The sequence below is a fragment of the Microcaecilia unicolor genome, chromosome 8 (assembly GCF_901765095.1).
Source record: "Microcaecilia unicolor chromosome 8, aMicUni1.1, whole genome shotgun sequence".
Lineage (NCBI taxonomy): Eukaryota > Metazoa > Chordata > Amphibia > Gymnophiona > Siphonopidae > Microcaecilia > Microcaecilia unicolor.
In genome coordinates this window covers 161,592,363-161,618,627 of record NC_044038.1, presented here as the reverse complement: position 1 = coordinate 161,618,627, position 26,265 = coordinate 161,592,363, and the positions used below count along the sequence as shown (strand labels likewise).

Here is a 26,265-nt window from a genome sequence, read left to right as displayed (position 1 = left end):
TTGATCCTCATCAATAAATTGCTGACTTTTTATCCTCGGGAGTTCAATCATTGGCGCACTGAAAGATGGGTCCACCTCTACTTTTTTTTTTTTAAACTTATGTATATAAGTACATACAGACCATGCTTGGAGACAAGCATAAGTGCATACTTTTAAATAAGTCAACTAGTCTCAAAAGTACATAGCTTATCTTTGTTAATTAGTTCAAGGAATGCAAATGAAAGGCATCTGTACACTTTTTACCCTGCTAGTTGTGTGGCTGAATTCCAGGTGAAAACTAGCTACATTTAGGGGTAAATTCTATAAATAGCACCGGAAAAAACCTGCTTAAGCGGTATTCTATAAGCTGCACTTAAAGTTCCGCTTAAGCGGAAAGTCTCGTGTAAATTCAGGCATAGACATTTGCGCCAACAAAAACATGGTGCAAATGTTCACACCACACCTAAATTTACGCACAGATCACCATTATTCTGTAATTAGATGCACAACTCAAAGACATGACCCCATTCCGCCCCAAAATGCCCCATGAGCCCATGGCTCTCCCATTTCCGTGACCCTTTATTTTGGACCATGTGTAAGTTTTAGGTGCAGATTGTGCACCTAACTTTACATGCGTTGGTCCCAATTAAATCTAATTACTGTCAATAATTGCTCATTAAAAAACCAATTACTGGCACTAATTGCTTGTTATTTAATTAAATTGCACGCGCAAATCGAGAACGTGCTTAAATTTGCATGCACGATTTTTTGGCAACCTTTACAGAATCGGGGGATTAATTTGGAAATCAAATTGTACACTAGTAGTTTACTCTTCCGACACAACCATGCCCAAGGACGGCCAGATTAAAAGTAGCTAAATCTAGCCACCTAGAGAAACTAGCCTGCCATCATTAGATGCTCACTGATGGAGCAATTTTCAGACAAGTGATTGAGGAGCTCTTTTATGAAGCTGAGGCAAAAGGGGGCCTGCGCTGGCATCGGTGCATGTTTCTGATGTTCGCCAAGACCCCCTTTTACCACAGCGGGTAAAAGGCAGGGGTTTGTTTTTGTTTTAAAGAAATGGATGTGCAGCAAGTGAAGCACTTGCCATGTGCCCATTTCTGGTGGGAGCACTTACCAAGGTGGTGGTGAGGGCTCCCGCGCTACCCCAGCAGTAAACGGGCAGCGCACGAACTGCCCAATTACCACTGGGTAAACACCAGTGCTACAAAAATAAAAATATTTTTTGTAGTGCCGAAAATGGTGTATGCTGGGGGTGGGAACTACCACTGGGCTGCTGCGGTACCTCCCTTTTAGCAACTGTAAGTCCGCAACGGGTTTACCGCCACTTTGTAAAAGGGATCTTTAGCCAGCTAATTCCCTAGTTAGTTAACATGTATGCACACAGACTTGTAAACACAAAGAACACATTTGTACACAAAGAGGGCAATTCTATCACCTAGGTGCCCCCAATCAAGCATGCAAATGTTTAGAATAAACAGAGAGTAAATATTTGAAAGAGAGTGTACACAGAGGTGGGCTCCCACTTACATCTGTAACTTAAGGAATTGGCCATCTCCAGGCACTGGCACTGAATATTTGGGGCTGATGCAATATGGGCTGCCAGACCTTATATGGGACCTGGCCAATATCCAGCTTGGACCTGAATATCAGCCAGGACCTGCCTAAGACAAAACAGTACCACGAAACTGCTGCTATGGGTTGCAGCGGCCATTTTGAGGCTGGATCCACAACAGGCATCAATCCTGTCTATATAACCCTCCTAGACCACCAAGAAGATTTGAGGTAGGCCTGAGAGGCCCAACGGGGGTGGGGCACTCAAGAAGCCCTAATGTCAATACCTGAAAGTTAACTGGGCACCAGCCAATATTCAAACCGGTGGCCGGTTAGATCAGCAGTTACAGTTAGGACAGCTACAGTTACCATATGGCTCCAGAAAAAGGAGGACAGATTAAGCCATCCGGGTTTTACTTCCATTGCTTTCAATGGAAGTAAAATCCGGACTGGCTCAATCTATCCTCTTTTTTTTCTGGAGCCATATGGTAACCCTAGAACAGCCTTTTTTGCCATCTTAACTTTAGCCACTTCAACTGGTTATCAGTCTGAATAGCGCCACTAACCAATTAAGTATCAGCTGCTCCAAGTCTCCACAAAAAGACTGTCCTTGCAGTAACTGATAGTGCAGGGGTGGTTCATGGTGATGTGCAGCGGCACTGTCCGGTTAAGTGCTGTTGAATGTCAGCGGTTAAGTGGCCACAGGCAATTTAACCAGGCAGGAGCCTGTCCTGCCTGGTTAAATTGCTTTGAATAATCGGGTAGAGTATGTTCCATGCTTCCCTGCTGCACTAGGTGCCCGCATTTACACCAGCTAGTCTAACTGCGGGCACCTATGTGTCATGCACACCCATACCAGGTTACACTTGCATTCTGTAATGGAATCTAGGTGCCTGGGTTTTGTTATAGAACAGGCACCCATCACAGCACCCTGACATAATAACCTGGTCAAAACAGCCTTGTAACAAAATATCCCTTGACAAAATAATCTCGTAACAAAATAGTCCATAGCGCTTCACAAAAATAAGTATAGTAAAAACCCTGTCTCCCTCCCTCTAAGGGTCCAGCATCTCTTCGCCTCTATTGCCACCTCCCAACATAGTCCAACAGGTCTCCCTCTTTCTCCTGCCTATCCTCCATAGTCCGGTATCTTTCCCCCCTCCCCCCCTTAGCAACTGTCCAACGTTCCTGTGGTCCACCAGCGGGTGTCAACAAGCTGCTTCGGCTGACCCCGGAAGCATTCTCTCTGTTGTATGCTGCCTAAGTCGACATAGTGGAGTGGAGGAGTGGCCTAGTGGTTAGAGCACTGGGCTTGCAATCCAGAAGTGGCCGGTTCAAATCCCACTGCTGCTCCTTGTGATATTGGGCAAGTCACTTAACCCTCCATTGCCTCAGGTACAAACTTAGATTGTGAGCCCTCCTGGGACAGAGACATATCCAAAGTACCTGAATGTAACTCACCTTGACCTACTACTGAAAAAAAGGTGTGAGCAAAATCTAAATAAATAAATAGGAAGTTGCATCAGATGAGGCGGGACACAACAGAGGGAACACTTCCAGGGCAAAGGGGAGACATACCCCGGTTCAAAGCAGTAGCGGGACTCGGACAGACACATACTTGTAGTCGCAGGAGCAGATAAAATATCAAGGGGTGGGCCCTTTTGTCGGGGGCTGATTTGCCTGGGGCTTTTTTTGTCTGTTTTTTTTGTCAGGGGCTATTTTGTGTTTGGGCCTCTTTGACCAGGTACCACCTATCACATTCACACCCCCACACCCCTCCAACCAAATGACTCTAGATGCTCACTGGTCTCTCACTCCACACATACACAACACAGAGAAGGCCCTAATAGACATAGAAACAAGACCCATGTGCACGGACAAAGCAAGAGCAGTAGAATACCGTTTCTAACAGAGCAGGTGCTCACACATACACACACACACACACACAAGCCAAGAGACATTACGGCAGGCACTCACTTGGACTTGTTCTCCTCATAGTGAGCACTGGTCTTAATGTATCTGGCCAGTTCTATCTGCATATCACCGAATAAGGGTACCACCTGCAGCTGCTGCAAGAGAGAACACAACACCGATTGAAGGAGAGCCATTCACTAAGTCTTACCTCAATGAAAATCGCCAAGACACAACCAAAAGTGCAAAAGGAAGGGGGTTCCACATAACCAGAGGACAACCCAAACTTCCACGACCAACAAGATAAGGACCTCCGCTGCTCTTGGAGATGCTGGTTTGAGCAGTCCAATCCCTATCCAATGACCTTCAAATCCTTTACGATCCACTTACACCAATGCTGAACTGATTGACAAAACCAGGACCTCCTTCAAAAGGATGGAGAGTTTGTGTGGGAGAAGAGCGATAGAACTAGATACATATGCAGACACTGGGTAGAAAAAAAAAAAAAAACTAGAAAGCAATCCACTAGGATCCCTATGAAACTTCAATGAATACTGAGAAACAATTTTTGTTTTAAAGGAAGGAAAAGTCTCAAAGTCGCTCAGATCCTGGTGGGTTTTGCGGAGCGGTAGCGATCCAAAAAGATCATGGCTTCATCATTGGCAAAAACCTTCCAACAGTGTCAACAGTGCTGAAAAAAAAAAACTTTCTATAAGTTATAACAAAGTTTATAAATTTATAGAGCAACTTAACTTTGTAGAAAGACAGTTTAGAGTAGAAACTTGCCCCTGGGCCAACGATGGCCAGCGTTTCGTTAAACTGCGTCAGGGACCAGATGGCAAGTACATTTATCAGCACATTCAACGGTCATCTGGAGTGTGCATACCATTCAATGTGCTGATGGTAAATATACTTGCCATCTGGTCCCTGACGCAGTGTTGACACTGTTGGAAGGTTTTTGCCAATGATGAAGCCATGATCTTTTTGGATCGCTACCGCTCCGCAAAACCCACCAGGGTCTGAGCGGCTTTGAGGCTTTTCCTTCCTTTAAAACAAAAATTGTTTCTCAGTATTCATTGAAGTTTTATAGGGATCCTAGTGGATTGCTTTCATGTTATAGCTTCAGCATTAGTAATTCCACACTCCTTTTGTTGTTTTTGTAGAAAAAACTAGAACCACAGTCATAGCAAAAACAAAAATATACACATATTTATTTTCTAAGAAACCTATTTAGCAGTTTAAACAACTCTGATAAAAATGTAGCATTTATATATTTTTTTAAAGTCAATCCTCAATTTAAGCAAATCCGAGTACTCTGTCCTTATCAGGAACCCATGCAAGTGACAAAACAGAGGAACTGATGCAGAGATTCAGGCATGGGGGATGGGGAATTTGGCCAGAATTACAGGTGCCAATGTAAGAAACAAAACACATTCAAGGGCCGACCCAATGGCAGTTCTGTGTGCTGTCATGAGAGAGGATCAAGGTTTGATTCTTGGCTTGGGTCATCTGCTCTCGAGCCCAAGATTGGCAATTCTCACAGCCCTCGGGAGGGGAAAAAAAGCAGAAGGGTAACTTTATAACAGGTCATTAGGCTGGGAGGCCAAGTAGGTGCCTATTTTATAAAGACACACAGATGCCTATGTGGTCTTTATAAAACTGCCCCACAAAAGCAGCCAAAAAGTGTGTCTAAAATGAAGCCACATACATTTACACCTGCTTCGGAACAACTGTACAGAATGCACATAAATCATGGCTGACTGCACTCTCCCAAACTCTTCCAGTGGACGACAAAGCAGAAAAAAAGCACAAGTAGACCTCCAGGAACAAGACAAAGGGAGATTCTTTATTGAGAAGGACCCGACATGGGCCACGTTTCGGCGACCAAGCACCTGCATCAGGGGTCACAACAAAAAGCAAATTTCTTTGGCGGTCTTTTTTTGACAGCAGTTTGTGGAACTACAGGACTGAGGGATCAACATTGTTTAGATGAGCATTTTATCTCCCGACTAGATGTGGGCTTGCACTGTCCTGTGTTTAGTTTTGTGGCGGATTTGCACTTTTACTTCAGCCAAAGAAATGTGCATTTTGTTGTGACCCCTGATGCAGGCGCTTGGTCGTCGAAACACGGCTGTGTCGGGTCATCTCAATAAAGAATCTCCCTTTGACCTGTTCCTGGAGGTCCACTTGTGCTTTTTTCTGATTTCGTCTTCTTGGTGTGCTTGAAACCCTCTTTTTTTCTGCCAAACTCTTTCCCTGATGCCTAGAGCCATGTCACATGAAAGGATGCACATTCTTGTCACTGTATATGAGGACTGTTACAAGGGTATACTGGCATATACACATGGAATTACCAACACCTAACAGCTGAAATAAGGGTTTTCTTTCCTTACTTCATTCCAGCATTTACTTAGATGTAAACTTTTTAAAAAAATGTTCTTTGTAACACTGTAAATACTGATTCAGAAAATCCAGAAGAGGAACACAAAAATATCAACCTGAGCATTCAACATGTTATTTTAAAGATGCTCACTAGTACCCCTGCGTAACAGCATGCATTTTCTTCTTGTTTCACAATATGCAAAAGCCAAGTTCTGAGGAAAGCCACATAATTCATCTGCTTTCCCTGAGGTTGGCTGGACTCATGGCCTAAAGGAGGAGAAGCCTCAACTGAAATCCAAAAGGAAAAACGTGCTTTCGAGAGAGCCCTAGAGAGCCACTGCCTCTGAAAACTAAACTTATACAGTCTCTGACAGTGGCTAGTCCAGGGCTCTATCGATGATATATAGAAATGCAGTGTTTGTACCAGGCAGAGACAGACTTGTGCATAAGCAAGGCAGCTGGAAAGAAAATCTAGTGCAGACGAATGATTTTGCAGATCTAATCACCAACCTTAAAGAATTTGTCTATCTTGCTGAGATTGATTCTCTTCTTGGCATCCAGCTTGTAAATGTTACTGATATTTCCGTCCATCAAATAGAGGCCAAAACCCATTACCTGAAAAAGGTAAGGACATGCAGCTGTGATCCTGTAAGAATATTTTTCCCATATGCACATCTACCGTCCCTTTGCATGCGGTTATGAAGTCAGTGGCTTTCAGCACTGTGCTGATATTTGCAAAGCTTATGAGCAGGAAACCAAGCAAAGACTGAATTTCTGCTTCAGACGCTAAGGGCAGCGGCTCTCAAAACCATCCTGCAGGCAACTGTGAACTGAAAGCTAAGCAATATATTTTAGCAAGTTTTTCAGAGAAAATCTCAACACCACAGAAATACAAACAAAAATGACCAACACCGAGTAAAAGAGATACAATTATGGCAATAGCAATACAACTATATACAGAAACAAAATCTGGTGTTTTGCTAAACAGTGCAAAGAAGACCGACCATCAGGCTTATTTTCGAAAGAGAAGGACACCCATCTTTCGACACAAATCGGGAGATGGGCGTCCTTCACACAGGGTCGTCCAAATCGGTGTAATTGAAAGCCGATTTCGGGCGTCCTCAACTGCTTTCCGTCACGGGGACGACCAAAGTTTCCGGGGGCGTGTTGGAGGTGTAGCGAAGGCGGGACTGGGGCGTGTCTAACACATGGGTGTCCTCGACAGATAATGGAAAAAAGAAGGGTGTCCCTGACGAACACTTGGACAACTTTACCTGGTCCTTTTTTTCTTACGACCAAGCCACAAAAATGTGCCCTAAATGACCAGATGACCACTGGAGCGAATTGGGGATGACCTCCCCTTACTCCCTCAGTGGTCACTAATCCCCCTCCCACCCTCAAAAAAAAGTTTTACAAATATTTTTTCCAGTCTCTATGCCAGCCTCAAATATCATACCCAGCTCCATGACAGCAGTATGCAGGTCCCTGGAGCAGTTTTAATGGGTGCACTGCACTTCAGGCAGGCGGACCCAGGCCCATCCCTCCCTACCCGTTACACTTGTGGTGGTAAATGTGAGCCCTTCAAAACCCACCACAAACCCACTGTACCACATCAAGATTCCCCCCTTCACCGATAAGGGCTATGGTAGTGGTGTACAGTTGTGGGGAGTGGGTTTTGGGGGGCTCAGCACACAAGGTAAGGGAGCTATGCACCTGGGAGCAATTTATGAAGTCCACTGCAGTGCCCCCTAGGGTGCTCGGTTGGTGTCCTGGCATGTCAGGGAGACCAGTGCACTACGAATGCTGGCTCCTCCCACGACTAAAGGGCTTGCATTTGGTCGTTTTTGAGATGGGCATCCTCTGTTTCCATTATAGCTGAAAATCGGGGATGACCATCTCTAAGGTCGACATAAATTTCGCGATTTGGACGTCCCCGACAGTATTATCAAAACAAAAGATGGATGCCCATCTTGTTTCGATAATACGGGTTTCTCCGCCCCTTCGCCGGGACGTCCTGCGAGGACGTCCTCAGGAAAACTTGGGCGCCCCTTTCGATTATGCCCCTCCAAATCCTCCTGCAACAATTGGATCAGAATGGTTTGAACCCTTAGGAATCAGATGGCAATACTGGGGTTCAGACTGGCATGATATCTTGAGCATTATATATGGAGCACTCTCCAGGCTACTGGTTGGCAATACACAAATGTCTCCTTTTGACTCAAGGATGCAACAGACTCATTGCTTGATCACAAGGAGACAGAAAGGAACAGACTTACTTTTAGTAGCATGTGCTTCTCACTGGGGGTGAGGTACATCTTATTCTCATAGTAATCTACGCAGATATTAACAATGTCAGCCAGGAGCTCCTCGTAGCCAGGGATAACTTCTAACTGCTGGTGCAGACACTACAAGACAAGCAGGTACACAAAAGTAAGAAGGTGCGGTGCTAGCCCAAACATTACCCACCAAGTTACGATGACTAACAAAAACAAAAATAATCCAAAATTAAAAACAAAAAAAAAAGATCAAATTTGTATTTAAAAATACAAATACATAAAAGAATTAAAAAATGAAAAAGATGACACTTATTTATAAAAAAATTAACACACTATTAACTAAAGGATAGCAGGGAGAAAGGGACGCGACACAGCTGTGTTTCGGCCGTGCAGGCCTGCATCAGGAGTCTTCTCACCGTGTGTTGATTTTTAATTCTATCCAATTATAAAGAAAATATGTGTGTCTCTTTTTAAAACTGTAGCGTTAAATGATCCTTGTAACAAAGTGAGGCAAAAGCATGATGCTTTTTGCCTCACTTTGTTACAAGGATCATTTAAACGCTACAGTTTTAAAAAGAGACGCACATATTTTCTTTATAATTGGATAGAATTAAAAATCAACACACAGTGAGAAGACTCCTGACGCAGGCCTGCACGGCCGAAACACAACTGTGTCGAGTCCCTTTCTCCCTGCTATCCTTTAGTTAATAAAGTGTTTTAATTTTTTTATAAATAAGTGTCGTCTTTTTCATTTTTTAATTCTTTTATGCATTTGTATATAAATTTGATCTTTTTTTGTTTTTAATTTTGGATTATTTTTGTTTTTGTTAGTCATCTTCCCTGTTTTGCTTTTTTGGTGTTTTTTGCCAAGACTGGTTTCTTCTGTTTTTTTGTACCACCAGGTTACGATGCATTTCCCAAACTGGAGAACTGTTTTCCCAAATAAAGGTGGTAATGTGGAGGAGTGGCCTAGTGGTTAGGGTGGTGGACTTTGGTCCTGGGGAACTGAGTTTGATTCCCACTTCAGGCACAGGCAGCTCCTTGTGACTCTGGGCAAGTCACTTAACCCTCCATTGCCCCATGTAAGCCGCATTGAGCCTGCCATGAGTAGGAAAGTGCGGGGTACAAATGTAACAACAACAAAAAAAAAAAAGCTCAGCTTGGGAGGGAGAAATTTAGTTGCCCCACAGGTCACAATTAATTCCCACGCTCCAGTAGCATACTGCTGAAACAAATTTGCTTTTTACAAAATATTTCTGAATAAGAAAATTAACATTTTATAACATATTATGGTGCTCATTTCACACAACACTATTTGGGTTTTAGATGTGCACAAACTGGCATTTAGACATTTACCGTGCATAAACGTCTAAATCCCGATTTTACAGAGCTGGGCTATAAGAATATAAGCATTGCCATATTGGGACAGCTCGAAGGTTCATCAAGCCCAGTTTCCAAAAGTGACCAATCCAGGTCCCAAGTACCTGGCAAGATCCCAGAACAGTAAAACAGATTTTATGCTGCTTATCCTAGAATATGCAGTGGATTTTCCCAATGCCCTCTTAAAAATGGCTTATGGACTTTTCTTTTAGGAAATTTTCGAAACTTTTATTTAAACCCTGCTAAGCTAACTGCTTTTACCACATTCTCTGGCAACGAATTCGAGTTTAATTACTTGTTAAGTGAAGAAATACGTTCTCCGCTTCATTTTAAATTTACTACTTAGTAGCTTCTTTGCGTGCCCCCTAGTCCTAATATTTTTGGAAAGAGTAAACAAGTAATTCACTCTACCTGTTCCACTCCACTCAGTATTTTATAGACTTCTATCTTATCTCCCCTAAGCTGTATCTTCTCCAAGCTGAAGAGCCCTATCCACTTTAGCCTTTCCTCATAGGGAAGTTATCCCATCCCCTTTATCATCTTCGTCGCCCTTCTCTGTACCTTTTCTATACACATCTAAAACTCAAAAACATTTATAAGGCAAGGGAGAATATGGTCTGGGTGCGTTTTAAGCAGGCTTAAAAATAAACATGCATTCTCCATTTCAGAAAGGAAATGTGTGTATATGTCCCAAAACATCAACCTCTGGATTTACACCTGCTACCCAAGATGTCAGATTCAGAAATGTGATTGTACTGAGCAGCACTGTACTGGAGATATTAGGGGAGGTCACCCCCTTAATAGCCCCCTAAAAAGTGAAATTACCAGTGGATACCAGGCTCTGTGACAGCTTCAGGAAATTTTATAACAAAGCAAGAGTAGAGGATTCCACAAAACACAACCAGCCAATGGGATGAAGTCAAAGAGTCCTTTATTCAAATGACCAGTAAATGCACCAGACACGGTCCGTGGTTCGGTGGTAAAACTGCCTGCTTCAGGGATCACAATGCAACTTGCCAAGCAAAGGTTAAAAAAAAACAAAACAGGGAAACCTGGTGCAAAACACTGGCACAGCCAAGTAAATCCATCTGTAGTGTCGGATGGATGAAGAAGCGCTTGACAAACAAGCAAAAATCCAATATGGCAAGTTGTGTTGTGACTCCTGAAGCAGGTGGTTTTACCGCCGAAACACGGAGAGTGTCAGGTCCAGTTACTGGTGCTTTGAATAAAGGACTCTGACTTCATCCCATTGGCTGGTTGTGTTTTGTGGCATCTTCTACTCTTGTTTTGGGCTTTGGACTACATGTAGGAGGTTTCTACCTGTTTGTATTTTTGACAATTTTATAACATACATATGTATGTGACAGTTTTGCCCCACTGATATTTTAGATGATTATGGTTTTAAAATGAACGCTCCCATCACATGTAACCAGTGCATAAACCTCCATTTCTCTACGTAATTTAGAACAGACTATGCTGTCAGAGCCTGGTCTTAAAAATACTAGCAGAATCTGAGATATCACTAACCTGGATATCTCAATTGTGATTTGTATATCCTTCCTAAAATTCCCATCTACTATCAGCATTAAAACTACATAAAGGCAGGATAAAACAGATTAGTTTGACTGTATTATTTGTATTGGTTTCTGCACGTCTGCTGGGAGTAGAAATTCATGATCTGGCTGGATTCAAGTCCCTCCCCCTAAGGTGTACCACAAACGCAATCGGCAACGAGAAGCCTCAGAGGCTCACAGTGCAACACACCTGAGTGATCCTGTTGTGGTTAGCCAAGAACATGGAAAGGTTCTGAGACTCCTGAATGGACTGAGGATCTGCCATTTTCCTTAAAAACTGAGCAGCTCTGAAAAAAATATAATGGACATTTCATTTTGTCAGCAAGTGATTTCCTTGCACTCAGATGGCTCATAAGCAGGGACACAGCCTTTAAAAATTGCAGGGTAGGTGAAGTTGTCACCCAGGCGTAAGAAGCGATTTCTTCAGACTTGGTCACCTTACTTGTAAATTCTTAGTCCCATGGGGCGTAGTCTGCTACTTAATGCATAAGGGTACTTATAAGAAATGTTTGGAGCTGGTCTAAAGATATAGGGGCTGTCAAAGGGCAAGGGAGGGAGGGAGGGGGGGGGGGGAAGGCACAGGGAAGGTGTGCTTGATTGTAAGGTTGGTTGGATTTGTTACTAGCTGGTTGTGACACTGTGATTTACATTTCTTAATGGTTATCGAAGGAATGAATATATGAACATTTGTCAATCAAAAGGCTGGAGGGGGATGAATCCAAACTCAATAAGGATTTGTGGTCACAACATATCTTGAGATGTTGGCCAGCATTCGCAGGTGTATGTTATTGTTTCCAGTTATTACTTTATGTCTCCAGCGGTGTTATATCATTAGAACAGGGGGAGGGAGGGAGGGAGAGGTGGTGGGGGGAGGGGGAAATATTTTGATGATGATTATGATTACTATGTTCACAAGTCACATGTTCTGATATTTAATTTTTGCAATATGGAACTTGATGGAAATAAACCGTTTAACATGTTGAATTATCAATAAAAATAGTTGAAACATAAAAATTGCAGGGTGTATTTGTGCAGCTGGATTTTTTTTTTCAACAGTAGAAGCCTCCTGAAAGCTTGTGGTGCTTTTAGACAGTGAAGCCAATACATGCCACATCACCCTCTATGGCTGATAACATTCTGATCTTATGAAAATAGTTAGAATGCAAACAGCAGCAATAACTACTTGTGCCCGAGGCAAAACACTGGCAACTTGGCAATGAAGTAACACTAGAAAAACTTCATCCCCTACTTAATTACTTCCAGCAAACACCACGCATCATGAAAGGCTCATTGACACACCAAAAGTATCATGAAATCACCTACAATGTGTTACCTTCTGGGGTCTTTGCCCTGTACCATCACTAGGTTTATAGCATCTAACAGAGTCCCCAATATTTTCTATAGTTAGTGACCTTGATGCAAAATAACAGAGGCCTTCCACAGTGCCTTAGTTTTAGATTCTAATCAACGTATTGGCAGGTCTGTTCTTGTTGTGCACACTCTGGGGCCCTTCTTCTCAAACTGTTTACCCAAAATCTTCACCACTACTACTACTACTACTACCACTATTTAGCATTTCTATAGCGCTACAAAGCGTACGCAGCGCTGCACAAACATAGAAGAAAGACAGTCCCTGCTCAAAGAGCTTACAATCTAATAGCCAAAAAATAAAGCAAGCAAATCAATTAATGTGTAGAGGAAAGAGGAGAGGAGGGTAGATGGGGCGAGTGGTTAGAAGCCAAAAGCAATGTTAAAGAGGTGGGCTTTCAATCTAGATTTAAAGATGGTCAAAGATGGGGCAAGACGTAGGGGCTCAGGAAGTCTATTCCAGGCATAGGGTGCAGCAAGACAGAAGGAGCGAAGTCTGGAGTTGGTAGTAGTGTAGAAGGGAACAGATAAGAAGGATTTATCCATGGAACGGAGTGCACGGGAAGGGTGTAGGGAAGGACGAGTGTGGAGAGATACTGGGGAGCAGCAGAGTGAGTACATTTATAGGTTAGTAGAAGAAGTTTGTGAACAGGATGCGAAAACGGATAGGGAGCTAGTGAAGCGACTTGAGGAGAGGGGTAGTATGAGTAAAGCGACCCTGGCGGAAGACGAGACGGGCAGCAAAGTTTTGAACCGACTGGAGAGGGGAGAGGTGACTAAGTGGGAGGCCAGCAAGAAGCAGATTGCAGTAGTCCAAACGAGAGGTGACAAGGGTGTGGATGAGGGTTTTGGTAGAGTTCTCGGAAAGAAAGGGGCGGATTTTACGGATGTTGTAAAGAAAGAAACGACAGGTCTTGGCGATCTGCTGGAGTCAAAGATGACCCCAAGGTTTCGAGCTGAGGAGACAGGGAGAATGAGAGAGCCATCAACAGAAATAGAAAACAGGGGGAGCGGGGAGGTGGGTTTAGGGGGAAAAATGAGAAGCTCAGTTTTGGTCATATTACTACAGAGCAAAGGAAAATGAATGGAATATAATGGGTCCAATATTCAAAAAAACATTGATCCTAGGATTCTATATAGCGCGACGTTGCGCACGCAAATCCAGTTGTATTCTGGAGTTGCACACGCAACTTAATTAGTTATCAAGCCAATCAGAGCTGATAATTGCCAATTAACAAGCAGACACTAATTGGCATTAATCAGAATTTACACGCAGAACTGTTTAAGCGTATTCTATAACATGATGCACATAAATTCTAAAGGGGGTGTGGCCATGGGCATGGAATGGGAGGGTCATAGGCATTTCTAATATCTATGCACATAGTTATAGAATACACCCAGTCCGCGTGTAATTTAGGTGTTGGCATTTACACCAAGTTTTACTTGGCGTAACTGCCTGCGACTAAATTTAGTCACATGGGGGGGGGGGGGGGGCACTCGGCATATTCTAGAAACCATGCAGAAATTCTGGCTTAATCTATAAAACATACCTAAATTTAGGCGTACTTTATAGAATACGCCTAGGTGTATTTCGTTTTGACGCCAATTTTTTAGATATCCTATATAGAATGTAGTCCTGAGTATCTAAATTTAGGCTCTTAAACTCTTTGAATATCAGTCTCAATGAGGTTTTGTTTTTATTAGATTCTCCTGCTACCCTTTTGGACTTCAGAACTAGCCTCTACCAGATTACAGCACCATGAACCTTCAATTAAAACCTTAGAGGGATTGTTTCCCATTTTATAAACCCCTTCCCCCGTTCCACCCAGCTTGGGCACTGCTGTGACAGTCCTTAGCTAGGGGTCATAGATGGTGACTTCTGAAACCTAGTACACATCGCCCCGACTTTGACCAGCAGGTGCCGCTGTTGAGCAATGACTGAGACTCCTTCCCCAAAAGGGGTGGTGAACACTGCCTCTGCAGTATTCCCAGAAGAAACCAGGCCACAAAGATAGGTCTCCCACATGGCAAGTGCAAAGCAAGGCCCCTGAGCCACCAGCAATTTCAACTCTGGCCAGGGTGTAAAGTGATTTATTAATATACTATATCTTAACTACATAGTGAAAGTGTGCTGCTTGCACCATTGTAACAGAGGTCTCGCTTGTGGTTTGCAAAGCCGAGGCATGAGATAGAGGCTTGTCTGACACAAGACTAGTCTACTTAGCATAAGGGTTTCACAGTATCCATATATTATAGAGTATAAGCATAAAACATAACTGTCATAAAGACAGATAAACTCTCACAATAATTTACTACCAACTTCTTTTACTGATATTAAGGGCAATTCTATAAACTTGGCATCCAAATATACATGTACTACTACTTATTTCTATAGCGCTACTAGACATACGCAGCACTGTACACTTGAACATGAAGAGACAGTCCCTGCTTGACAGAGCTTACAATCTAATTAGGACAGACAAACAGGACAAACAAGAGATAAGGTAATATTAAAGTGAGGATGATAAAATAAGGGTTAGGAGTTAAAAGAAGCATCAAAAAGATGGGCTTTTAGCTTAGATTTGCAGATGGCCAGAGATGGAGCTTGATGTACCGGCTCAGGAAGTCTATTCCAGGCATATGGTGCAGCAAGATAAAAGGAATGGAGTCTGGAGTTAGCAGTGGAGGAGAAGGGTGCAGATAAGAGATTTACCCAGTGAACGGAGTTCCCGAGGAGGAATGTAGGGAGAGATGGGAGAGGAGAGGTACTGAGGAGCTGCAGAGTGAATGCACTTATAGGTCAATAAGAGGAGTTTGAACTGTATGCGGAAACGGATAGGAAACAAGTGAAGTGGCTTGAGGAGAGGGATAATATATGAGCATAACAACACTGGCGGAATATTAGTCGTGCAGAAGAACTTTGAACAGATTGAAGAGGAGAAAGATGGCTTAGTGGGAGACCTGTGGGAAGGAAGTTGCAATAGTCTAAGCGAGAGGTGATAAGAGTGTGGATGAGGGTTCTGGTAGTGTGCTAAGAAAGGAAAGGGTGAATTTTGCTGATATTATAGAGAAAGAAACGACAGGTTTTAGCAGTCTGCTGAATATGTGCAGAGAGGGAGTTGAAGATGACCCCAAGGTTATGAGCTGATGAGAATGTACAGAAACCGTCACGTTCATGGGTAAGTGCAAACCTGTGCACACAAGTGGCAGCAAAGCCACTAGGCACTATTCTGTAAGAAGCGCCTAAGCGGAATAGTATGCAAATGCAATGGGGGCGAACACATGGATGGAGCATAGAGAGAGGCACTGGCAGTGCTGCTCCTTACAGAATATTTAAGTTACATGCAGGGGTGGCCTGACCAATAGGCCACCTGAGGTGGGGGCCTCAGGCTGCACTCTTTCGGGAGCAGCATCTCCCCCCTTCCTTCCTTCCTCCACCCCGAGTTTACCTTCTTTCTTCATTCCAAAAGCCGCTGGCAGCAGGCGCAATTCCCAAATGCTGCCCTGATGCCTAAATGGAGGATCCCACTTATAGACTTCCCCATTATGTCTGAGTTTCCAAATCCTATATAATAAAATGCACTTCCAATGTTCTGAAGCTGACTGTGTGGCTGAGGCATTCCTGTTCTCTGTTAGGCTCCATCTACAGAATGGACGTCAGTCTCGTCACGTACTTCCGGGTGCGTCATCAGCAACAGTGCCCAATCACACCATAGCAGCACGAGGCACCTCCAACGGACTAAAAAAACACCGCCAGGCGCCAAACCCGCGTGCCCGAACTTCAATCAACGAAAGACAACCTGGAGGAGCGCAGCGACGTGGAGAACAACAATAGTCGATTGAAGCTGCCCGTCAAGAGCCTGGTGAGTAAGGGCAGATGGAGACCAAGAACAAGAGCGCTCCCAAAAGCAACAAACCGTCCGTTTTCAAAACGGCACTCTCTCCCTTCTTTCATCCCCTATTTCTAGCAGCTCGAAATCTGAAACCCCCCTTCCTCCAATGCTCTGCATCTCTCTCTTTTCCCTATTCCTCCAGGCGCCCTTCTCTTACCTTTCCTGACACTCCTGCATCATCCCCCCTCCCTCAGTCGATGTCCTACCTGCCTGTCTCGGCACTACAAAGTTGACTTTAATGCTGCTGCGCTGAAGGCATGCTGCTTTTCTCACTCACCCGAAGCCTCTCTCTCTGTAGCATCCAACACAACATGAACAGGATGTTTTGTCAAAAGGAGGAGAGAAACTAAAGAGAGATGGTTCAGGCAGGTAAAACAGAATTCCTTCATCACAGCATGCAGAGTGACAGAATTTGGGCAGCATGTGGCCAGAATTTTCACATATGTACCTAATTATGAAAAAATATTTATTTAATTTAAATTTCTTATGTACTGCCTGCAAGCTATTGAAACAGTGTACGTCACTCTCTCGGTCTCATACACTCTCACAGAGAGTCTCACACACTCTCTGTCTCACACACACTGCATCTGTGTGAAACACACTCTGTCTCTCACATACGCACTTGCACACAATCTCATTCTCACACACACACTCGCACCCAGACTCACTCTCTGTCACACACACTTGCGCACCCAGACTCACTCTCTCTGTCACACACACTTGCACATTCACTCTCTCTCACACAGTCACTCTCACACACACTCTCTCAAACATACACACTCCGAGGAAAACCTTGCTAGTGCCCGTTTCTTTTGTGTCAGAAACGGGCCTTTTTTACTAGTATCAACTCAAAGCTGAAGAAAAATATGTTCCACCAACACCCATATACAGGAGAATAAAATAATAAGTGTGAAATAAGGTGCATGCCATAATAAGAATAAAAACTATAAAAGGAGGTTTTTTGAGACCAATGATTAAAATGGAGTCTGATAAATGTAGGCACTAAGATATTTTGCTTGCTGCCACCGATGAGACATTTGAGGTCTTTTTCCTTCTTCTTATTTTGTCGATATAAGATTTAGTCTCCTGTATGGGGGTGTTGGTGGAACATATGTTTCTTCAGAACTGAGTTGAGAGTATGAAATCTGATGAAGTTTGCCTTGTAAATTTATTGAGTTTCCAAATAAAAAAAGATCTCAAGCACAAGTATGATTCACTTGGCATCTCTGAAGCATTCACCAAAATGTCCAATTTTATATGCACTAACCTGCGCACGTGTACTCAGTACATGGATTATGTAGATAAAATTGAACTTTTTTGTGTTAATGTCCCTGCCTCACAAAGTGCAGGGAGGTTACGCGATTTGACAAAGACCACATAGTGCAAGGCAGACTGGTGATCTCCTGGTACACAGTCAAGTACTCTTTCCACTAACCTATGCTGTGAACAGGACAGATATCGGGTATTGGTCATGCCATTTCCATGCCTCACCTTTTGTATGCAGAGTGGTCATTTTTGACACTGCATTTCATGTTCTTCAACTCATCCAGGACAGCAAACATGTTGATAAACTTCCCCAGGGTCAGAAGGTAAGCCTCAGAGACAAAATCCTTCCTGCGCTCAGCATGGCACAGACGTTTCACCTCATTACAGAAGCGTTCGATCGCCTTGCGCTGCAAACCACCAACATGCCAAGCAAACAAATACAATGAGAAAAGGTTCCGAGGGCATTCTCAGCAAAAACTCAGGCTCTTGTTATCTGTCACCAATTCCCAGCTCCTATGCAAGAAATTTAACCTAGTGTGAAAAACAGACATGAATTTTTCTCTTTTACCATTATAGATCACCTTTCGCTAATTTCATACGCCAGCTCAGTAAGTCTGTTAAAATGAATAGATGGAGCAGCCAAAGTTGGGAGAACCAAGGATATTTTCTTTTTAATAAAGAAAAAAAAAAACAAAAAAGCAACACAGAAAAATATTAAGCCTAGAGAATGCAAACTTATTTATCTTGTTCAGTCTGGTGTTGGTTCTCCACAGGAACTTGCTTCCTTAGGGTCAGTCCTCTCCCCTTCCTATTTCCTCCAAATGTCATGTGGTTCCCATGTTACCTGGAAGTACATAAACTTCATGAGCTTGGTGACCTCTGGCTCCAAAACCTCCACCGTTTTCTCATAGATCTCAACACGGTTTGGTTGTTCATTGCATTTCACCTGCAAAAGAAACACACACTCATCTTCCTCAGAAGCTGAGAAGGTCCAAGATCTCTGTATTTTGAGAAGTCAATGGTAAAAACCATAAGAGTAAATTCATAGATGGCATAGGGCAAAACTGGGCCAGAATCAGCCATTTTGTTCGCCTGGATTGAAATAACAAAATCTTTCACTGCAGGCTTATGAAGCACCAACATTATGCCCGAGTAGGTTCAAGTCTAGGCAATTACAGAGGAGTCAAATGACTCAGTTCAAGGAGAAGGACTAAGTCAATTTTGGATTTGAGGACTCTTATGGTGAAATTCTGGTACTTACAGAGCCAACTGCACATTGAAGTAAGGACTACAAATACAACAGAGTACTGGAATGCAAGATCAAAGCCAGGGCTAGATGAGAATCTTCCTTGAACTTGCAAAATTTTGAGAATTTTCATCAAATGTACAATATGCAAAGAAAAAAACCAAACAAAAAAAAATACTTTAAAAACTTTTCAAAAGCCATTTACCAGGACAAATAAGCTGACTGAAAACTATCCACCCTTTCCCGCTACTTTTACTAATGGGAAAAGGAAATAAGCTTGGAGGGAGGGTTGGGTTGAGTAAGGCAATAATGTATATTGTCCAAATATGAGTGGTTTCATTATTGAAACAGTAGGCCTCATATTCAAAGACCCTTATCAGGCCACTCTCAGGGGCCAACCTTTGATCTTCAGCGACATGATCCAGGTAAGGCCGCTGCAAATCACTGCAGATCATTGCAATGCTATCTGAATGCCAACTGGGTGGTCTGTGGGCAGAGTGAAGATAGTCCATGGAGTTCAGGCTAGCAGCAATATTCAGTCCACCAAGTAGACAACCACGGAGATAACGTTATCTTTTAGCTGTCCTTACTTTATCTAATTAGCTTTCCAGATAGCGGGCTGAATATCTCTGCTATCCTGACAGTGATGATGGTCACTGCTGAATCTGCGTATTCAGGGCTGGTCATTATCCATATTTCATCCGTAACAGTGTAAGGTGGCTACTCCAGCTGAACGTTGGCTTGTGAATGTTATTTTGGCAGATAGCATATCCAAAGAGAAAAGGCAGGGACGAAATCTGTGTGCGTAATTTATCCCTACACAGGTTTCAAAGTGTGCTCATTCTTTCCCTTTGAGAACAAGTGCAAAAAGTAATGTGGACTTTTTAGCTACCCACAGACATTTGAAAACCACCCTCCTAATTATCACGTAAGCATTGTGTTCTCTTATATTGATGTACAGTTTGCTAAATGTTGGCACTCAGACTATGATAGAGGTTGGATTCTTGCACTGTGTATCTTTCAGACATATCTCCTGCCCCTGACCTTGGTCATTCTGACTTTCCTTTGTGACTAAGCATCATTAATTTATAAAAGAAAACTGCTACTTGTGGGCCATTAAGAGGAACACACTCTTTCCTTAATGGATATAGAGTAAATCCCACCTTCCCACCTGTGCAAAAGAGCTAACCATGACACACATGCTGTGATCATAAGTACATAAGTGTTGCCATACTGGGACAGACCGAAGGTCCGTCAAGCCCAGCATCCTGTTTCCAATAGTAGCCAATCCCAAGTTACAACTACCTGGCAAGATCTCAAAACAGTACAATATATTTTATGCTGCTTATCCTAGAAATAACAATGGATTTTCCCCAAGTCCACCTTAATAATGGCTTATGGACTTTTCTTTAGGAAGCTATCCAAACCTTTTTTAAACCCCACTAAGCTAACTGCTTTTACCACACTCTGGCAACAAATTCCAGAGTTTAATTACACGTTGAGTGAAGAAATATTTTTTCTGATTTGTTTTAAATTTACTACTTTGTAGCTTCATCGCGTGCCCCCTAGTCCTAGTATTTTTGGAAAGTGTAAACAAGTGATTCACATCTACCCATTCCACTTCACTCTATTTTAGAGACCTCTATCATATCTCCCCTTAGCTGTCTTTTCTCCAAGCTGAAGAGCCCTAGAAGCTTTAGCCTTTCCTCACAGGGAAGTTGTCCCATCCCCGTTATCATTTCCGTCGCTCTTCTCTGTACCTTTTCTATTTCCACTATATCTTTATTGAGATATGGTGACCAGAATTACACAGCATTCGAGGTGCGGTCGCCTCATGGAGCGATACAAAGGCATTATAACGTCCTACTATTACTACTATTTAGCATTTTTATAGCGCTACACAGCGTACGCATGTTTGTTTTCCATTCCTTTCCTAATAATACCTATTTGCTTTCTTAGCCATTGCTGCACACTGAGCAGAGAGTTTCAACGTTATCAACAATGACACCTAGATCCCTTTCCCGGTCGGTGACTCCTAATGTGGAACCTTGCATCACGTAACTATAGCTCATATAGAGGGGCATTTTCGAAAGGGATGTCCAAGTTGCGATTTGGACGTCCTTGCAAAATGGCGAAATCCAGGGGCGGGGAAACCCGTATTTTCGAAAAAAGATGGACTTCCATCTTTCGTTTCAAAAATACCGTCAGAGACATCCAAATCCTTAAATTTGGATGTCCCTAGACATGGACGTTTCTGACTTTTGGCGATTTTCGAAACCAAAGACGTCCATGTCAAAAACGGCCAAATGTAAGCCATTTGGTCGTGGGAGGAGCCAACATTTAGAGTACACTGGTCCCCCTGACATGCCAGGACACCAACTGGACATCCTAGGGAGCACTGCAGTGGACTTCATAAATTGCTCCCAGGTACTTAGCTCCCTTACCATGTGTGCTGAGCCCCCCAAAACCCACTACCATAACTGTACACCACTACCATAGCCCTTACGGGTGAAGGGGGCACGGTTCGCCTGCCTGAAGTGCACTGCACCCACTAAAACTGCTCCAGGGACCTGCATGCGCTGTCATGGACCTGAGTATGACAGCTGAGGCTGGCATAGCGGCTGGCACGACATATTTTTAAAGATGTTTTTTTGAGGGTGGCAGGGGGTTAGTGACCACTGGGGGAGTAACAGGAGGTCATCCCTGATTCCCTCCGGTGGTCATCCGGTCATTTCGGGCACCTTTTTGTGCCTTATTCGTAATAAACACACTTCCGGGTGAAAACGTCCAAATGTTCATCAGGGATGTCCTTGTTTTTTTTGATTATGGGTGAAGGACGTCCAACTGTTAGGCATGCCGAAGTCCCGCCTTCGCTATGCCTCCGACACGCCCCCTTGAACTTTGGCCGTACTTGCGACGGACTGCAGTTGGAGATGTCCAAAATCGGGTTTTGATTATACCGATTTGGACGTCCATGGGAGGAGGACGTCCATCTTCCGATTTATGACGAAAGATGGATGTCCTTCTCGTTCAAAAATGAACCCAATAGTAACATAGTAAATGACGGCAGATAGACACCTGAACGGTCCATCCAGTCTACCCAACAAGATAAAACTCACTTTACATGGTATGTTATACTTTATATGTATAACCGAGTTTGATTTGTCTTTGCCATTCTCAGGGCATAGACCGTAGAAGTCTGCCCAGCACTGGCTTTGCGTCCCAATTACCGGTGTTGCCACCCTAATCTCCGCTAAGTTCGGGTTCCTCTTTCCCACATGCATCACTTTGCACTTGCTCACATTAAATATCATCTGCCTTTAGGATGCCCAGTCTCCCAGTCTCGTAAGGTCCTCTTGTAACTTTTCACAGTCCTCTTGCGATTTAACAACTCGTCAGCACATGTAATTACCTCACTAGTTACTCCCACCTCTAGATTGTTTAATAAAGCAGCGGTCCCAGCATAGACCCCTGTGGAACACCACTATCTACCCTTCTTCATTGAGAATACTGACCATTTAACCCTACTCTCCGTTTTCTATCTCTTAACTAGTTTTTAATCCACAAAAGACCCTACCTCCTATCCCATGACTCTCCAATTTCCTCTGGAGTCTCGTGAGGTACTTTGTCAAATGCCTTTAAATCCAGATACACCTCTCACCTGTGGAATGGCTCGGGAACAGCTTCTCCAGGTGTACAGCATGACTGCATACTCATGGCCTTCCTCCAACATTTCATTCTGAAATAGATAAACATGCACGCATTATACACCAAGGACAGGACTATGTACACTATAAGGGCGATTCTATGAATTATGTACCAGCATGTACGTGCCCCTTGCCATGTGTAAAATGTCTAAAATACTAGCACTTATGCACATAAATATTATAGGTGTATATTCTATAAAAGGAAAGTAAGCGCCTACTTTAGGAGTAAGCACTTCGACCAGCCATACAGCTGGTTGGGCACCTAAGTAACAAAAATGTGTACATAACATAAGCTAGGTTTGTAAGTGTGCACCTCACTCCTGCTCTGCCTGGAGCCCGTCCATGTACATGCTCACCTGTAAAATATGCATGATAACAGACATGTGCATATTTATGGAACAGCAAACAGGCACATATCTAGCATGTATGCACATATGAAAGAAGGAAATAGTGGATGCAACCAAAATTAAGAGTACACCCAAGGTAAAGAAACGTCTTTTATTCAAAAATTTTGAATTTATTCTTAAAGATCTTCAACTGACTCGACAAGGAGTCTATAAATTGAAAAAACTAAACCATCTGTGAGATTATAACTCTCAACACAAACCAGAATTAATAAACACGAATAACAGAACACATTAAAATAGTAGTAAAAAGACAAATCACATCTAGAAAACAAGATAAAACTTTTGGTAACTAAGAAAAAAAATCATAAAAAAACGTAATTAGATGACAAATAAAACAATAAACAAGGAAGGATGAGAACAACTTGCCCTTTAGAAAAATGTTGAAAGCTCACCTCTTTAAGCAAGCCTACTCTAATGTCCCAACCTCCATTCCCAATTCTGTTCTTAGATACCGACCTCATCATTGGTTTTACTTATCTCTCCTCCCCATTCCCCCTATACGCATCCCATCATTCTCTTCTCCATCTCCCCTTTATTATATCCTTCCTTACCCCTTTTCCCCCAACTTATATTATCCTATCCTGTCTACCCTATTTTATCCTAATCATACATTATCAAACTCAACTTCATAATGTTTCACTACCGTTTTGAAATTTCTGTTATAAGACTTTCTATTTCGAATTACTATGTAAGCTGCATTGAGCCTGCATTGTGTGGGAAAGCGCGGGGTACAAATGTAATAAATAAATAAACAAACTTTAACCTCCCTGTTTACAAAGCTGCACTAACGGCTGGTGGTGCGGTACTGCCGATATAGACCATTCACTTTGAATGGGCTGTGTCGGCAATGCCACACAGCTTTGTAAACAGGGGAGTTAATGTACACATGTTCACACATAGCTAAATTCTAAACATTTACACAGGTAACTGGTGTGTAAATGTTAGTTCATTAATGCATTGAGTAATACTCTAAAGTGTTCACTATCACAGGGCAGAAAGTGGAAAGAATAGAAAAGGTTATAATAAGATACAAATGAAAAAGACAAAAGGACTCTACAATTAAAGTGCACAATAAATTTCCTGTAGATAAGCCACAGTTACCATTTATAGAGCTGGGGCTGTCCGATTCACATTCTTTCTCAAGAGTAACACATTGCACAGAAAAAAACTTTGGGTTTTCCTTTCCGACACTTAGGTGAAGGAGAAACTGGTTTCATGCTCAGTCAGTTCTGTCCCATTAAACCAGCATTCAGGTTACTGCACTTTTATTATTCCTTTATATACATTATTTATGTATCTTTATTATTCCTTCATTTACAGAAATACGATGCTAGAGTTGAAGGTGCTCACCATGCTGGAGTGTACTGTTGCCTGTTCTATGTATCTGGCAATCCCAGTCACAAAGGCGTTCCTGTCTTCAAAGTTGGTGTCAAAATTAGCCTAAAAGAAGACAAAAAATTTTTCAAATGCTGGAATCTTCATTTGTACAAAAAAAAAAAAAAACCAACAGCAGCACTAAATACCAGTTCCAAACAGTAGCGTAGCTACGTGGGGCCACAGAGACCTGGGCTCCCCCAAATTTCTTCTGCGCCCTTGGTTTTGCTGGTGGGGGGGGTGGTCTCTAACCCTCGCCAGCTGAAGCCTTCAACCAGCACTGGTCTTGGTGCCGCCATGTTACCTGCCCTGCTCACTCTTCCCCTCAGATTCGGCATGCTCCTTTTAGTGAAACTGCGCAAAATGTGCCCCCCCCCCCAATCTCGGGCTCTGGCCCCTTCCTGCCGCGAGGTCTGGCTATGCCTCTGGTTCCAACACCAAGACTACTATGGACAGGGCATAGTCTTTCATAACAGATCATTCATTTATTTCATGATATTTATACTGGATTTAAATCACACTTTTATCAGTAGATCAAGAGTTACATTCAGGTACAGTATTCCCTTGTTCCTAGAAGGCTCACAATCTAGTCTGTACCTGAGGCAATGGAGGGTTAAGTGACTTGCCCAAGACTACAAGCAGCAGCAGCAGTGGGATTTGAACCCTGGCTTCTCTGCTTTTCAGCCTGCTGTTCTAACCATTAGGATACCCCTCCTAATACGAGGCTGTCTTTTAGACCACAGGTGGGTGCCAAGGTTAAGGTTATTTTTAAACTGCGGATGACATCTAGACTTGACATTTTTTTTCATGGAGAATTTTCATACTGTGCTGCAGAGTTGTGTGTCACCTTCTTTTGATTATTGTACTGCTTTGTTGTGTGGTTTGCCACATACAACTTTGCGGCCCTGTAGGTTGCACAGAACTCTGCTGCACGGGTTCTTTTGAATTTGGGTCAGGAGGCACATATTACGCCTCAGTTGAGGACGGTCACTGCATTGATAACTTGTGACGCAGCGTATTGAATTTAAACATTTGTTATTGGTGTTTCAAGCGCAGAAGGGTGTAGGTCCCGAGACCTTAGTGCGCAGTTTGCAGACTTAATGTCTTCTCCGGCGTTACAATCTCAAACCCAGAATTTATTGGTTGTTCCATCTTTCATCTCATACGTTTGCAGGAAATTTGTAGTTGACGTTTGTTTTTTTTTGTTGTTGTTGCTGGTCCTCGTTTGTGGAATTCGTTACCATCGGTTATACACCAATTGGCATCTGCTCCCCAGTTCAAGGAATTGCTAAAAACCTGGCTATTTTCTAGGGTATTTGGCTGATGGGGGTTCTGCGTTTTTAGAGTTTGTGATTTGTAAGATTGTGTATTATTTGAGGGTTTTTTAATGAATGTTTTATTGTACCTCGCCTAGATGTTTGGACAGGCAGGTTATAAATGTAATAAATAAATTTATCCATTCAGGGGGAAATCACACAAATTAGCTAGATAGTGGCTGAGGGTCACTTTCCTACACATAACTTCCATGGTCTCTTCTGTTACCGAACAGAAACATTTTGGCTGGACATCAACAGTCATTTTCGAAAGAGAAGGACGCCCATCTTTCAACACAAATCGTAAGATGGGCGTCCTTCACACAGGGTCGCCAAATCGGCATAATCGAAAGCCAATTTTGGGCGTCCTCAACTGCTTTCCATCGCGGGGACAACCAAAGTTCCCGGGGGCGTGTCGGAGGCATAGCGAAGGCGGGACTGGGGCATGCCTAACACATGGGCGTCCTCGACCGATAATGGAAAAAAGAAGGGTAACCCTGATGAATACTTGGATGACTTTACCTAGTCCTTTTTTTCTTACGACCAAGCCACAAAACGGTGCCCTAAATGACCAAATGACTACCGGAGGGAATCGGGGATGACCTCCCCTTACT

At 43.0% G+C, this 26,265-nt stretch overlaps 1 protein-coding gene across 7 annotated transcripts in view; it reads right to left on the bottom strand.

Annotated features, from left to right (window-relative positions):
- CYFIP2 (cytoplasmic FMR1 interacting protein 2) overlaps positions 1–26,265 on the bottom strand; it is a 107,440-nt gene that overhangs the window by 62,186 nt on the left and 18,989 nt on the right. For 5 of the 7 annotated variants that reach the window (XM_030211480.1, XM_030211481.1, XM_030211478.1 and 2 more), the window contains 8 exons: positions 24,315–24,404; positions 22,512–22,589; positions 18,449–18,550; positions 17,830–18,011; positions 11,268–11,364; positions 8,124–8,252; positions 6,358–6,462; positions 3,532–3,623 (listed from right to left, as the gene is read on the bottom strand). In XM_030211480.1, the coding sequence (XP_030067340.1) occupies positions 3,532–3,623; positions 6,358–6,462; positions 8,124–8,252; positions 11,268–11,364; positions 17,830–18,011; positions 18,449–18,550; positions 22,512–22,589; positions 24,315–24,404 (875 nt within the window). Of the gene's footprint in view, positions 1–3,531; positions 3,624–3,676; positions 3,876–6,357; positions 6,463–8,123; positions 8,253–11,267; positions 11,365–17,829; positions 18,012–18,448; positions 18,551–18,865; positions 18,931–22,511; positions 22,590–24,314; positions 24,405–26,265 lie in introns of those variants that run through there. The other 2 variants (XM_030211484.1, XM_030211485.1) reach the window with 2 other exon arrangements.